Below are 14507 nucleotides of genomic sequence, written 5' to 3' on the forward strand. Positions count from 1 at the left end.
GGCATATAGTTGAAAAGCCAGGACCAAGGAAGATGTATCTGGAGGCAGGATGTTCTAAAGAAAAGGAAGAGAAAGAGAAAAAGGGTGATGATCTGAAATGGAAGAAGAAACATTGGACTCTAGTATGAATAACCATAGATTTAATAAGGGTTAATGTTATTTGATGACTATGGTCCTTAGTTTTTCAGGATTCAAGTATCCCCACATCTCTTGAGAACTTTGGTCTCTAACAATCCTCCAAAATCTTTCCTACTCCTATCTTTGTCTTCAAAAACCTGATAATATAGGGACAGCTAAGTAACTAACCTCAGGAGCCACACAGAGCCTATGCAACTATATTCAAGATGGTTCTGTGTGCCATGTTTGCTGCCATCTTGGATGTGGCTCACTTTCCTAGCATCATGCACACAAGTACTGCTGTCTTGATTGTGGCTGTACATGCTCACTATGGTTGGAAATATATTGAGGAGAACCTAGTAGATCAGACTTCTCCTACCTGACACCCTCCAGATGCTCTATCAACTCCCGTCATTGGCCATGCTGCCTGGGGCTGATGGGGATTATAGTTCGAAACATCTGGTGGCACCATGTTGGGGACACTGTAGTAGTTAATGCTGTTATTGACATCTTTTCTTATTCTTAACAAAATCAGGTCTGTGATGGGACAAGTAGCAAAGTAAACAAATAAAGAGATTCAGAGATCCAGGATATTTAATAATATTCATGTTGTAAGACAAAGCAAAATTAGAGTGGTGGGTAATATGCAATGATTGGTCATATTTAGGGCAGAAATATCCTTACTTTCCCTCTCCCTAAAATTTCCATCTTTCTGTTCTGCAGCCATATAGAGAAAATTACAACATGGCAAGATCCTCGAAAGACCATGACCCAGACCTTGAATCACATGAGCCATCATCCTTCAGCCACTTCGACCCCTGTAACACAGCGATCAATGGCGATGTCACAACCCAACCTTGGTGAGTAACAGGATGGTTAGAAGGAGAAAGAGAGTCTCTGGAAGCAACAAGTTTCCATATAATAAATAGCTGCCCCTTTGAACTTTTTTATTGACAATCAGCATGACAGGGGAGGGATGCATAACCTCTCGTGATCCATGAATTAATGCAAGGGTGGGCAGCTTGTGCCCCTCCCAGATGTTTTGGTCTACAACATCCATCAACCCTAACCAGCTTGGCCAATGGTGAGTATGATGGGAGTTGTAGCCAAAAACATCTGGAGGACCACAAGTTGAGCTAGAGTATTCTGACTTTTGGGCTAAGGCTCACAATGGGAGGGGGGTCAGAACCTCCCTTAATGGCTGTCCATGCCTCCCTATGGATGTCTTCCTTGGTTTCAGGATCACCAACATAGTACAATAACGGGGGAGTTGGGGTTGGTAGTTAATTGGTGTCCTGGTAGTTTATTGTCAATTGTTTCAAACAGCTTTACATTTTTGTATGTTAAAGGTTTTATATTATGTTTGATCATGTTGCATTTTAATTTTTGTGAACCGCCCAGAGAGCTTTGGCTATTGGGCGGTATAGAAATGTAATGAATGAATGTCTGAATTTTGGACTGAAATGAGTACACTGTTTGCTACGGAAACCATTTTAACTGGTGAATGGCTGGTTTACATATTCATGTGCAGCTCACTTGGTATTCTTCCAGTGCATCCTGTGGATAAACTCACAAGTTTGCAACAGTTAACCTTTAACAGGATTGAAGCAGTGTGATTTGTGCCCACATATAATCTACGCTAAATGCTGTGGATGTTCTATTAAATTAAGCAAAGGAAAGCCCTCTTCTCCTTTTTTCCCTTTCTTTTGACAACTGTCACAGCATCGGATATTTGAAGCATAAAAGGTGGTGGGTGGGTTGCTTTGTGAGTCACTGGACAGTAACAGATGTGTCATGAGAATTAAATATAAAGAAGAGACCCAAGTAAACTCCAATGGCTAGGGGACAATTTAGTGAGTCATACTAAATGGTAATTGTGAGCTTGTTTCCTGCAATATCCTGAGGATCAGGGTGAGTAACATGTTGTTAAAAACTGGTTATTCTCTGCTACCACATAACCACTTAACACTAATAATGACACAGAGGTTTATACAAAAGTTTAAAGTAGTCTCTCAAACATGCTTAAGTTGACAAACCTCCAGTAGAAGAAAGAGAGAGAGAATTGGTAAAACAGCCCCCAAAATATACATACAGTATCTTTGCATCCTTGACATTTGGCCATATTGAAATATGTATTTATTTAAGACATTTGTAATCCACTTTTCTTCTGCATGGATGGTAGCGTGAAGGCCATCTGAGGGTCAAACTACACATTATGTTCATTGAGTAGCATGTAGCTGCTGCTGCTTCTTCTTCTTCTTCTTATTATTATTATTATGATTATGTAGAGTAAGTGCATACTGCCTCTATTTGGATTGAGAACGCTCAAACATTTTCCCTTTACTACTCATTTTTTCTCATAATCCCCCCATTAAGGGGGAGGGGTGGTTAAAAAAAGAGAAAAAAGTTAGTATCCAACACTAGTCCCACTTAAAATAGACCCACTGAAATAAATGGAACATAAATTAGCCATGATAACATGTCCCATTCATTTCAATGGGTATACTCTAAGTAGGACTAACATTTTTTTTCTTTAGCTTTTGTGCAGGGGGCGGGGGAATGATGGGACAGAAGATTTAATCCTCTCCTCCTGGTGTGCAGTGGTTCTGATCTGAATCAGGGCTTCTGCACTTACTCTAGAGTAAAATACCCCACTTACCCTCAGTTATGCAATTAATGTAACACATAGCTTTACCTTGGAGATTGGACATCAAGGTTTTTCGCATGTGGAATGCAAGATGCTTCAGGTTTTATGAAACAAAGCTAACCAAGCTAAACAAATCAGGAGGAGTGTTCATCATTTGAAAAGGAATGCAAGATTGCTACCTTTTTAACAAAGGAGTATTCAGCACCTCTGCTACTAGGATTGAGATGATCTGGGCTGCAATTTACACAGGGCTCTGGTTGGGTGCATGCACAGTCCCATGTTGGATCTCATTTTCCTCAGGGTCATTAAGAAGGCTTGATCAGGTTAGATACTGTCATTCCAGACTGCCTGCCAAGTGCATGGGAAGCCTGACCTTGAATGCTTCCTCAGAAGGATTACCTGTTGTGTTTCACCCCAGGTGAATATGGTGATGGGGTCTCCTTCAGTAGAGGTATTTAAGCAAAGAACATCAAGGATGCTGTATCCTGTTGAGTAGGGCATTGGACTGGGTGACTTCCAAGGACCCTTCCAACTCTATGATTCTATGAACAAAGGCATAATTTGTCCTTATTTCAGAACTTCAGCTGCATTTCTATATGCACTTACTTGAGCGAAGTCCCACTGAATTCAGTTAGAACTACTTCTGAGTAGGCATGCATAGGATTGTGCTGCACATCTTTCTTTTAGGAGTTCTAGTTTCAAGTAACCTTTTAACCAGGTTCTGAAGTGGGTCTTCAAAATGTGATTAAGACGGGTGCTGATTAATATTAACTGTGGTTAACACCTGTACAGATGCTGATACTAAACTATGGTTAAATGTGACAAAGGAAGGGAAGAGGGAATTCATGCTGGGGAGGAAGGGACAGGAGCATGCATTTCCAAATATAGGAAGCTGCCTTATACTGAGGCCATGGCTAGACTAGGCCTATATCCCGGGAGCAGGCAGGGACCCCTCCATTTGCCTGGGATAATCCTTAGGTCTAGCTAAGGCCTGAGTCAAACCATTGGTCCATCTAGTTCAGTACTGTTGACACTGATTGGCAGTGGTTCGCTAGGTTGCAGACAGTCTTTGCCAGCATCATCTAGAGATGCCGGGGATTGAACGTGGAACCTATCACTGAGCTGTGTCGTGGCTCCTAATTTACAAACAATCGTTTCCAGGGAATCAAAACATGTAGTTCCATGGTAGTAAGTTTCCATTTCATAGACAAAGGAGGAAGGCCGTGTCCCTTGTTTTTTGGTCCTATCCAGCTGTAAAATCCGTTTTTGTTGAGTTCATATGAGGCATTTTTAAGCAAGCAGGTTTTTGGAAAAGTGTTTGAGCTCCGAAGCCAGGCCTCTTGTGCCAACATCCCACCAGACAACACAAACAGAGTGGAAACTGGATAAGAGGAGTCAAAACCACCCTTCTGGCATTAGTCGGTTCAAAACCTTTTAGCAAAAGCAGGCAACACCTCTGTCTGTTGCCCTAGGATGTTTCAGCACCATTAAAAAATTCTTTTGAAGATGTGCCATGGACAAGGTGGAGGCTACATTTTTTCCAGGTCTGTGTCCTGGCCTGCACTTCCAATTACAAACGTTTGTGTGTGTGTGCGTGTGTGTTTATCTTGTATTGTTTCCGATGATGAGATGGAAATTTTGGCTCTTCCTGTATGGCTTGCCTGGTTTTGGTTTATATCACCCCTTCATCTTCATTTCCAGGGTAGTACACAAAAGTACTTGTAAATGTTTTATTAGCAACAATGTCCCCAAACAATAGTACATCCCAGATAGGTCTGAGGCAAAAATTAATTGAAATTCACAGCCGTTCTTAAATGGGCCTATTCAGCTTCCCCCGTTGTTTTTGTGGCTGTGATTCATGGCACATGTATATGAGCTAAACATCCGTAGGTCTTGGCCATTTTTCCTAGCTCAATAACTCTGAGAATCTCTACTGTTGTGTGCTAATTCTATCATTTCTTCATGGTGTATATACAGTACCTCTAGTGCTTATGGCAAGAATGTCTTCTTAGGGTACACATATACTGTACAATCCATATTGGTACTGGAACTGTCTTAGGCTGGGACTGGATTGCTTATTTTTCCTAATATGGTTATACAGAAGAAATAGATTCCTAGACTACAAGGAGGTTTATATTTTAGTATTTCAATGGGAACTTTCCAAATGATAAACAATTTGGTTGTTCTGTTCCTGGTTGTTTATACTAAGAGAGTGTGTAACATTTTATCATTAAGTTTTATATTTATGTGTTCCATGCCCCCAAAGAAGGATTTATTCCAAAATGTGTTGGGTTTAATAAATCTTTCCCTGTGCACCAGGAAGTCTCCTTTCTTTTTATTCCTTTGAAAATGAAGGCCAAACTAGATGAAATATGTGATCAGATCTTCCGTCTCTTTAAATGTTAGCCAACAGCCATTGCAGAAGGGGAATTTGGATTGGACCTTGGCATTTAGGGAGGGGTTTTTAACCCTTTCCCCCAAGTGAAAACTTCTTTCTCCTTCACCCTCTCCAAGCCACACAGGCCCTAAAAGGATTCTCCAAAATCTCTAGAAAGGGCAAACCTGAACCTTATCTTGAAACATTTGTTAACATGTGATCTGCGCTATATATGGCTGTTTACTTCTGCGCTGTATTTCATCTCCAGTGTGCTCCATGATCTATACCAGCTGCTCTCTTAATTGTCAAAAGCTGTAGGTGTTGGCTTTAACAGAGTGCTCTCAGTATAGCTCAGTTCTTTCATCGATAGCGCCTCTCCTTATGTGATGTGTGGTGGTGATGCAAACAATCTGCATGTTCAAGCTTTTAAGAGTCGACAGAGAAACAAACAGTAAAATATAAAGAACTCGTCCTTCACTGGCTGATGGTTTCTAAGTTCTTAGTGGTCTCTGTGCAGACTCACACATAAGGAAAACCTGTCCCGTCACAGTGTATTTTGGCAACATTCTAGAGTTAGATCATAGAAATCTTCGGCAGTAGGTTCCATCGCTTCAGTTCTTGTAGATGTTCCCAAAAGGGTGGATCTCACTCCTGTTCTTGCAGCAGTAGCATCATGAAGCAAATTCTCTTGGTCCATGCACCAGGTGAGCTAGGCCTCTAGTTTTTCTTCCAGCTTTTTTTCATCTCTCCGATGTGAGCTCCCCCCCCCTTCTGTTGGTTTTGAGGTTTTAGTTTCCTTTCTGATAGTGTGGCCTAATCACTATATTAGCTCCTTCCCCAGGACTGATGAATAAGTGTTGAATGGGATTGTAAAGTATTGCTTTGGGACTTGCATCAACTTCATCTTCGTCATCACCATTATTTATAACCTGCCTTTTGAGGTAAGAACATAAGAGCCATGCTAGGTGCTAGATCCGATCAAGGGTCCATCTAGTCCAGCACTCTGTTCACACAGTGGTCAACCAGTTGCCCCCAAGAAACCCACAAACAGGACAGGAGTGCAACAGAACCCTCCCGCCCATACAACTGGTGTATATAGGATTTCTGCCTCTGATACTGGAGGTAGCACATAGCCATTAAGACTAGTAGCAACTGACAGCCCTCTCCTCCAGGAATTTATCCAACCCTCTTTTAAAGTCATCCAAATGGGTGGCCATCACTACAAATCCTTCCGAGGCATTTTACAAGTGACACCAAAATACATCAATAAAATCACTATAAAATGTCAAACCATAAGTCAACAGAATCCTTCCCACATGGCATTTGATGGTAGATGGACAATATGGGGACAGTTCAGCTGGACAAAGTTTTTAGGTGGTCTTCACCTGCCTCCTTCATGCTCCTGGAATCCTTCTCACAAGGTAATTGGTAGTAATTGCTTTGTGCATAGGGTGGAACATGCTGTGAGGTCTTCCTTGCCTACCTACCTCGCTTGCTCTCCTTTTCAGAGTGTTGTTAGGTTGAGTGGGATTAATTCCATTATGCATCATTATATTAATCCATCATTACTTTTAAAATCGCAGAGTTACTGATATTATTGTGGTTCCTGACTGAGTAGCTGTTAAAGGCATCACTATAAAGGTTGGTTACAAACTTGGCAGTGTTACTATGGCATGATTGCAAAACAGCCAGGTAAAGAGTGTGACTAAAATAAACTGGAATTCCCTGGTATTAGAGACAGCTTTGTAATACCAGGGCAACACTAGAGGAAAGGCCTTGAGAGAGGTCCCATAGAATCATAGAATCATAGAATAGCAGAGTTGGAAGGGGCCTACAAGGTCATTGAGTCCAACTCCCCTGCTCAATGCAGGAATCCACCCTAAAGCATATCTGACAGATGGTTGTCCAGCTGCCTCTTGAATGCCTCTAGTGTGGGAGAGCCCACAACCTCCCTAAGTAACTGATTCCATTGCCGTACTGCTCTAACAGTCTTTTAAGGTCTTGTGCAAAAGAGTGATCTTCATCAGTACTGCTTTCCTCCCATCAAAGTATTGCAAAGTCAGGAGATGTTAGTGGAATTTTCTCCTTCTTTGCAACTCTTAAAGGTCCAGCTCTAGAATCCCTAATACCAACCCAAAGAATCTGGATTGGGATACCCAAGACAAAAGTGGACAATGCCCCCGTACCTTTTGATCTGTTTGTACCTCTCAGGCTCCTTTCCCAGAGGTCTTGCTGGCACCAAATCATTCCTGTTGATGCTACTTTGCCTTTCCTCCCAGTTGGCAGTTCAGCAAGAACATAAGAAGCAACACACACACACACACACTGCTTTCAAGCCGAAAAGGAATGCCTGTGTGACCTCCCTACTTGGCAGTCTGCACTGCTGGCCTGCCAGACTGGCTGTAGGGCCTGGGCAATCATTGCTGTGATGCGATTGATGGGAGGAAAGTGGAAAAGCTCGTCTGTGGTTGGAGCTGGGTGCCAGGCTAGAAGTGTCAAGGAAAAGCAGAACGAACTGCCATTTGAATAGAGTCCTGCCTGTGTGTCCCAGACGTACTTCACCAGTTCTCTGACACTCGGACACTTTCCCTCATTACACTATTTTCTCCTCTGGCGGATTCCACCTGCAGGGTGAAACTGGTGTTGTTCGCCGCTGTTCCTTTGCTTGCCTTTGTGGCCTAGAAGTAGCCCAGTTCTCTTGCATAAATAAGAGGAGGGTGGCGACTTGAAATTCACCTGCATAGCAGGAGCCGCAGTTGGCCAGCTCCCCTAACAAAGAAGAGGGGCTTGTGGCACCTTCAGAACTAACAGATTTCTTGTAGCACACGGTTTCATAGACTATAGCCCACATTATCAGACATATGGAATGTTATCTTCAGTGGAGGATTATATATAATGTTGCATGTATGTATGCCTATAGATACACCCACCCACACCACACACGTAGGTAAAGAGAAAAGAGATACAATGGAGACGGCTCCCCATGTGGTTTTAGCAATTTCACTCTGCCAGCACAAACTGCAGTTTCTTTCCTCCCCCCCTCTTTTTCTTTAAAAAAATGTTTCATTGATTTGGTGAAAATTGCCAAAAATCATTGGGGGAAGCTGCCACACATTGAGGTGCTTCACATAAATATATCACTACACAAATCTGCCTACATGCAGTTGCATTTCAAGTGGCCACACACACTGCTATTCATGTATAACTATTCCCCCCAGTAAATGATAGCAATTAGATGTGCATGATTTGTGAATGATGAATGAGTACTAAATTGCAAAATATTGCTATGTACACAGACAAACGGCAATCTCTTTTCCCCTCTGGGCAAGTGTGTGTGTGTGCACATAATATTTCTGATTAATCAAGTCCTGATATGCTGGTGTATGCAAATTAGCGAAGCTGGCAACATAATTGTGATCTTAAAGAATGTAATAGGCAGTGATTGCTGATAGAGTTATATTTTATTAATGTTTTTCATAATTAGACATATGTATTAAAGTAATTACTTGATATTCTGGTATTGTGTATGCTTGCTCTTAGGTATGATTCTCAGATCTTTTGATGAGGCGCACACACACACACACACACACACACACACAGATGTTTATGTTAAATTTTCATGGGTCATGGAGGCAGGGAGGAAAGAGGGGCAGGCCAAATAGAAACTGTTGTTAGAACCCCTTTGCTCTGCCTGGAAAATACCCATCTTGATTAACCGGGCCATGACAAGCAATCCCAGACTTGGCTCCATGGATATTTCCATGTTTTTACTTCCCCCCTCCCTACCCCCCAAGCTATCAGGAAATCCTACAAATAAAACATAGTGTAAACCTCTGTAACAACAATAAACGGATGAACCATACTTTCCACATCCTGCTGTAACATAGGGGATGTGACGCAGAGGTGCTGATGTCCAGATTTGGATGCATTAGTCATGTAGAACTCCCTGAGATAAAGAGAGCCATGTTATCTTGGCTAAAGCTGGCATTTGCTGCAACCCAGCTGAAATTGTGAGAGGGCACAGGTTATCCCCCCTGGCCCTGCCTTGGCTATATCTGTGCTCCACCTGTGCCACGAAAGCTCTTCCTGATTCAAGCTGTGTTGAATCACTGGATACCCTGAAATGAACTGACAGGTGGTGCCAGATGGGATTGATATGAATCATACAAGTCAGTGATTTTTTCTTGTGAAGAAAGTATAAATTTATAAGACAACACAAACCACTTCTGCCCATCTTGTACAAATCTACCCAGCTGATGAAAGACCTGTCTAAATGTGTAATCCTAAGCATGTTTAGAAGGGAAAAGTCCTTCTAGCTGGGGAATGCTAGAAGCTGAAGGACTTTCCCCCGCTGTGTAAACATGCATACATTTGCATCCTTAATAGATTTTGCTTCACAGTCTGGTTTAGGCATTCCTGAATCTGGTGCTTCTCTGCACAAAAGCAGTAACACACTTGTGAGATTCAGTGGGGTATAGTGCCTAGAGATGTAGCTGGAGGAGAAAGTCCTGAGTTCACATCCCCATGAAGTTATGAACATGACTGAGTGACCTTGAGTCTTTGCCTCACACTCTAACCCTATCTTATGAGGTTGTGATGAGTACAGAAGGGATTAACTATGCAAGTATGGAGGGGAATAACCCCTATGGGCTCAATAGAAGTTTGATCAATTTAAATGTGCTTCAACCCTGAGCATCATTCAATGAATCACATGGAGACTATGCATGTCAGAACTGTCACTAAGAATATGCCAGGACTAGGGTGGCCGTGTATCCTCTCTTTACAATAATTATTTGTAAATTGGCATAGAATCATAGAATAGCAGAGTTGGAAGGGTCCTACAAGGCCATCAAGTCCAACCCCCTGCTCAATGCAGGAATCCACCCTAAAGCATCCCCGACAGATGGTTGTCCAGCTGCCTCTTGAAGGCCTCTAGTGTGGGAGAGCCCACAACCTCCCTAGGTAACTGATTCCATTGTCGCACTGCTCTAACAGTCAGGAAGTTTTTCCTGATGTCCAGCTGGAATCTGGCTTCCTTTAACTTGAGTCTATTATTCCGTGTCCTGCACGCTGGGAGGATCGAGAAGAGATCCTGGCCCTCCTCTGTGTGACAACCTTTTAAGTATTTGAAGAGTGCTATCATGTCTCCCCTCAATCTTCTCTTCTCCAGGCTAAACATGCCCAGTTCTTTCAGTCTCTCTTCATAGGGCTTTGTTTCCTATGAAGAGAGACTATACATATAAATTAATATATCTATAAATTTATATCTATACATCTAAATTAATATATGCAAATTTTATTCAAATGGATGATCACTTTTGTCCTCGCTCCTTTCTTCTTCTTTTTTGGAAATTCATAAATTCATAAATTCATAAATTCCTAACCAGTACTAGCCAATATATGCATAATTAGATCAGTACATAGTATACGACAGAGGAAGACCGATTTCAGACGTGCAGGATCTACCATGGTTTTTACTAGATCCCTGCCTGGAGTTGGCTACAAAATGGTATCTCAGAGGAGTGGAGCCAGTGTGTTGTACCCCATGAGCAATATACTGAGAAACCTGTACCTACAAATACAGATTTACACCTGAGTTATTACAGATCAGAGATTCTGTCTTAAACTTCTAAAGCTGACCAGTGGAGGTCCACAAAGATTTGGTCCAAGGCAACAATTAATACCCCTGGTTTACAGATGAGGGAAGTCATAGTGGCTGAAAGAGAACTGATTAGGAGAAGGTAGCCATAGCAGATAATATACTTATTTTTACTTGCAATTGTACTTGTTAAAAAATTGGGATTCAGAAAACTTTGGACAAATTACTGCAAATCGTTTAGACACTTATCAGTAAATTCTGATCTACCTTGATTAAATGAGGAAATAAAACATGACCGCTTCTATGGGCAGTAGCTAATTGGTGGCACTAATTTGGGGTAGCAAGGTCTAAATGAGTTTGAGGTAGTAAGGTCTGTAACTTCTAAACCAGCCCTAACTGACTTCCATAGTTATGTTTACAAAGGAATTGTTGTCTTCTCCTTGTGGCTTGGCTCATTTGCTTGTGCCATCTTGCAGGTATTTGGACATGTTGAATCATGCTTGCTTCTGGCAGGGCTGTATGCATTCTGCAGGTGGACTTCACAAGCACTAAAACTGCTGCTGGGGAAGACATTTGGCATCCTAAAAACCTTGGTTTTAGAGATGTACATTAAGGCTGAAAAGCACTGGTGTAGTGGAGGCAGGACTGGAGAGTTGAAGCGCCAAGACCTTTTGATTATTAGGGAGAAGAATGTCATCTGCCATCCCCTCAAACTTTCCTGTTTCCTTGGAGGTTACTTGCAGTCCTCGCAGAGACCGGGTTCAGACAACAGGCTGTGGGCTTATCGTGGGTTATTTAAACCATGACAAATAGCAGCACCTGCGGGTGCCACATTGCATATTTAACCCCCTGCTTTGGGGTTCTCATGTCATGGTTTAAACAACCCTCATATAACCCCTAAAACAAAGCATTGTTCAACCCTTGCATAACTCATTCAAAATGGGGTCCCATACATGTTGTTGTTTATTCATTCAGTCGCTTCCGACTCTTCGTGACTTCATGGACCAGCCCACGCCAGAGCTTTCTGTCGGCCGTTGCCACCCCTAGCTCCCCCAAGGTCAAGTCTGTCACCTCCAGAATATCATCCATCCATCTTGCCCTTGGTCGGCCCCTCTTCCCTTCCACTTTCCCTAGCATCAGCCTCTTCTCCAGGGTATCCTGTCTTCTCATTATGTGGCCAAAGTACTTCAGTTTTGCCTTTAATACCATTCCCTCAAGTGAGCAGTCTGGCTTTATTTCCTGGAGTATGGACTGGTTTGATCTTCTTGCAGTCCAAGGCACTCTCAGAATTTTCCTCCAACACCACAGTTCAAAAGCATCTATCTTCCTTCGCTCAGCTTTCCTTATGGTCCAGCTCTCGCAGCCATGGGTTACTATGGGGAATACCATTGCTTTAATTATGCGGACCTTTGTTGTCAGTGTGGTGTCTCTGCTCTTAACTATTTTATCAAGATTTGTCATTGCTCTCCTCCCAAGAAGTAAACTTTTTCTGATTTCCTGGCTGCAGTCAGCGTCTGCAGTAATCTTTGCGCCCAGAAATACAAAGTCTGTCACTGCCTCCACGTTTTCTCCCTCTATTTGCCAGTTATCAATCAAGCTGGTTGCCATAATCTTGGTTTTTTTTGAGGTTTAACTGCAACCCAGCTTTTGCACTTTCTTCTTTCACCTTCGTCATAAGGCTCCTCAGCTCCTCCTCGCTTTCAGCCATCAAAGTGGTGTCATCTGCATATCTGAGTTTGTTAATGTTTCTTCCTGCGATTTTAACTCCAGCCTTGGATTCGTCAAGCCCAGCACGTCGCATGATGTGTTCTGCATACAAGTTGAATAGGTAAGTTGAGAGTATACAACCCTGCCGTACTCCTTTCCCAATCTTAAACCAGTCCGTTGTTCCGTGGTCTGTTCTTACCGTTGCTACTTGTTCGTTATACAGATTCCTCAGGAGGCAGACAAGATGACTTGGTATCCCCATACCACCAAGAACTTGCCACAGTTTGTTATGATCCACACAGTCAAAGGCTTTAGAATAGTCAATAAAACAGAAATAGATGTTTTTCTGGAACTCCCTGGCGTTCTCCATTATCCAGCGGATATTGGCAATTTGGTCTCTAGTTCCTCTGCCTTTTCTAAACCCAGCTTGTACATCTGGCAATTCTCGCTCCATGAATTGCTGGAGTCTACCTTGCAGGATCTTGAGCATTACCTTGCTGGCATGTGAAATAAGTGCCACTGTCCGATAGTTTGAACATTCTTTAGTGTTTCCCTTTTTTGGTATGGGGATATAAGTTGATTTTTTCCAGTCTGATGGCCATTCTTGTGTTTTCCAAATTTGCTGGCATATGGCATGCATCACCTTGACAGCATCATCTTGCAATATTTTAAACAGTTCAGCTGGGATACCATCATCTCCTGCTGCCTTGTTATTAGCAAAGCTTCTTAAGGCCCATTCAACCTCATTCTTCAGGATGTCTGGCTCTAACTCACTGACCACACCGTCTGAGCTATCCCCAATATTATTATCCTTCCTATACAGATCTTCCATATATTCTTGCCACCTTTTCTTGCTCTCTTCTGTTTCTGTTAGGTCCTTGCCATCTTTGTTTTTGATCATACCCATTTTTGCCTGGAATTTATTTATTTATTTTATTTATTTATTACCCTTCTATACCGCCCAATAGCCAGAGCTCTCTGGGCGGTTCACAAAAATTAAAAACATTCAAAGTATAAAACAACAGTATAAAACCATAATATAAAATACAATATAAAAGCTCAACCAGATAAAAACAGTAGCAGTGCAAAATTACAAATTTAAAACACCAAGTTAAAATTTATTTATAGACTGTTAAAATACTGGGAGAATAAAAAGGTCTTCACCTGGTGTCTAAAAGCATATAATGTAGGTGCCAAGCGAACCTCCTTAGGGAGCTCATTCCACAGCCGGGGTGTCACAGCAGAGAAGGCCCTCCTCCTGGTAGCCACCTGCCTCACTTCCTTTGGCAGGGGCTCACAGAGAAGGACCCCTGAGGATGACCTTAGGGTCCGGGCAGGTACATACGGGAGGAGGCGTTCCTTCAGATAACCTGGCCCCAAGCCATTTAGGGCTTTAAATGTTAATACCAGCACTTTGAATTGGGGCCGGACCTGGACTGGCAGCCAATGAAGCTGGAAAAGGACTGGCGTAATGTGGTCTCGTCGACCAGTCCCTGTTAGTAAACGTGCTGCCCTGTTTTGTACCAGTTGAAGTTTCCGGACCGTTTTCAAAGGCAGCCCCACATATAACGCATTGCAGTAATCCAAACGAGAGGTTATCAGAGCATGGAGAACTGTAGCTAGGCTATCTCTGTCCAGATAAGGGCACAGCTGGTATATCAGCCTAAGCTGATAAAAGGTGCTCTTTGCCACTGAATACACCTGTGCCTCAAGTGACAGTTCTGGATCCAAGAGCACCCCCAAACTACGGACCCGATCCTTCAGGGGGAGTGCAACCCCGTTCAGGACAGGGAAAACATCACCTCGCCGGACAGATGAACCACCCGCTAACAGTACCTCCGATGTTTCTAATTTTCTGGAAGAGGTCTCTTGTCCTTCCTATTCTATTGTCTTCTTCCACTTCCACGCATTGCTTGTTTAAAAATAATTCCTTATCTCTTCTGGCTAACGTCTGGAATTTTGCATTTAATTGGGCATATCTCCCCCTATCACTGTTGCCTTTTGCTTTCCTTCTTTCTTGGGCTACTTCCAGTGCCTCAGCAGACAGCCATCTTGCCTTC

At 42.6% G+C, this 14507-nt stretch overlaps 1 protein-coding gene across 1 annotated transcript in view; it reads left to right on the forward strand.

Moving 5' to 3' along the window:
• The window catches only part of WWTR1 (WW domain containing transcription regulator 1), a 105746-nt gene that overhangs the window by 61582 nt on the left and 29657 nt on the right, over positions 1-14507 (forward strand). The window contains exon 2 of the mRNA XM_063132077.1: positions 841-977. Coding sequence (XP_062988147.1) covers positions 841-977 — 137 coding nt within the window. The remainder of the gene's footprint in view (positions 1-840; positions 978-14507) is intronic.

Source organism: Elgaria multicarinata, chromosome 8, assembly GCF_023053635.1.
Source record: "Elgaria multicarinata webbii isolate HBS135686 ecotype San Diego chromosome 8, rElgMul1.1.pri, whole genome shotgun sequence".
NCBI classification, from domain to species: Eukaryota; Metazoa; Chordata; class Lepidosauria; order Squamata; family Anguidae; genus Elgaria; species Elgaria multicarinata.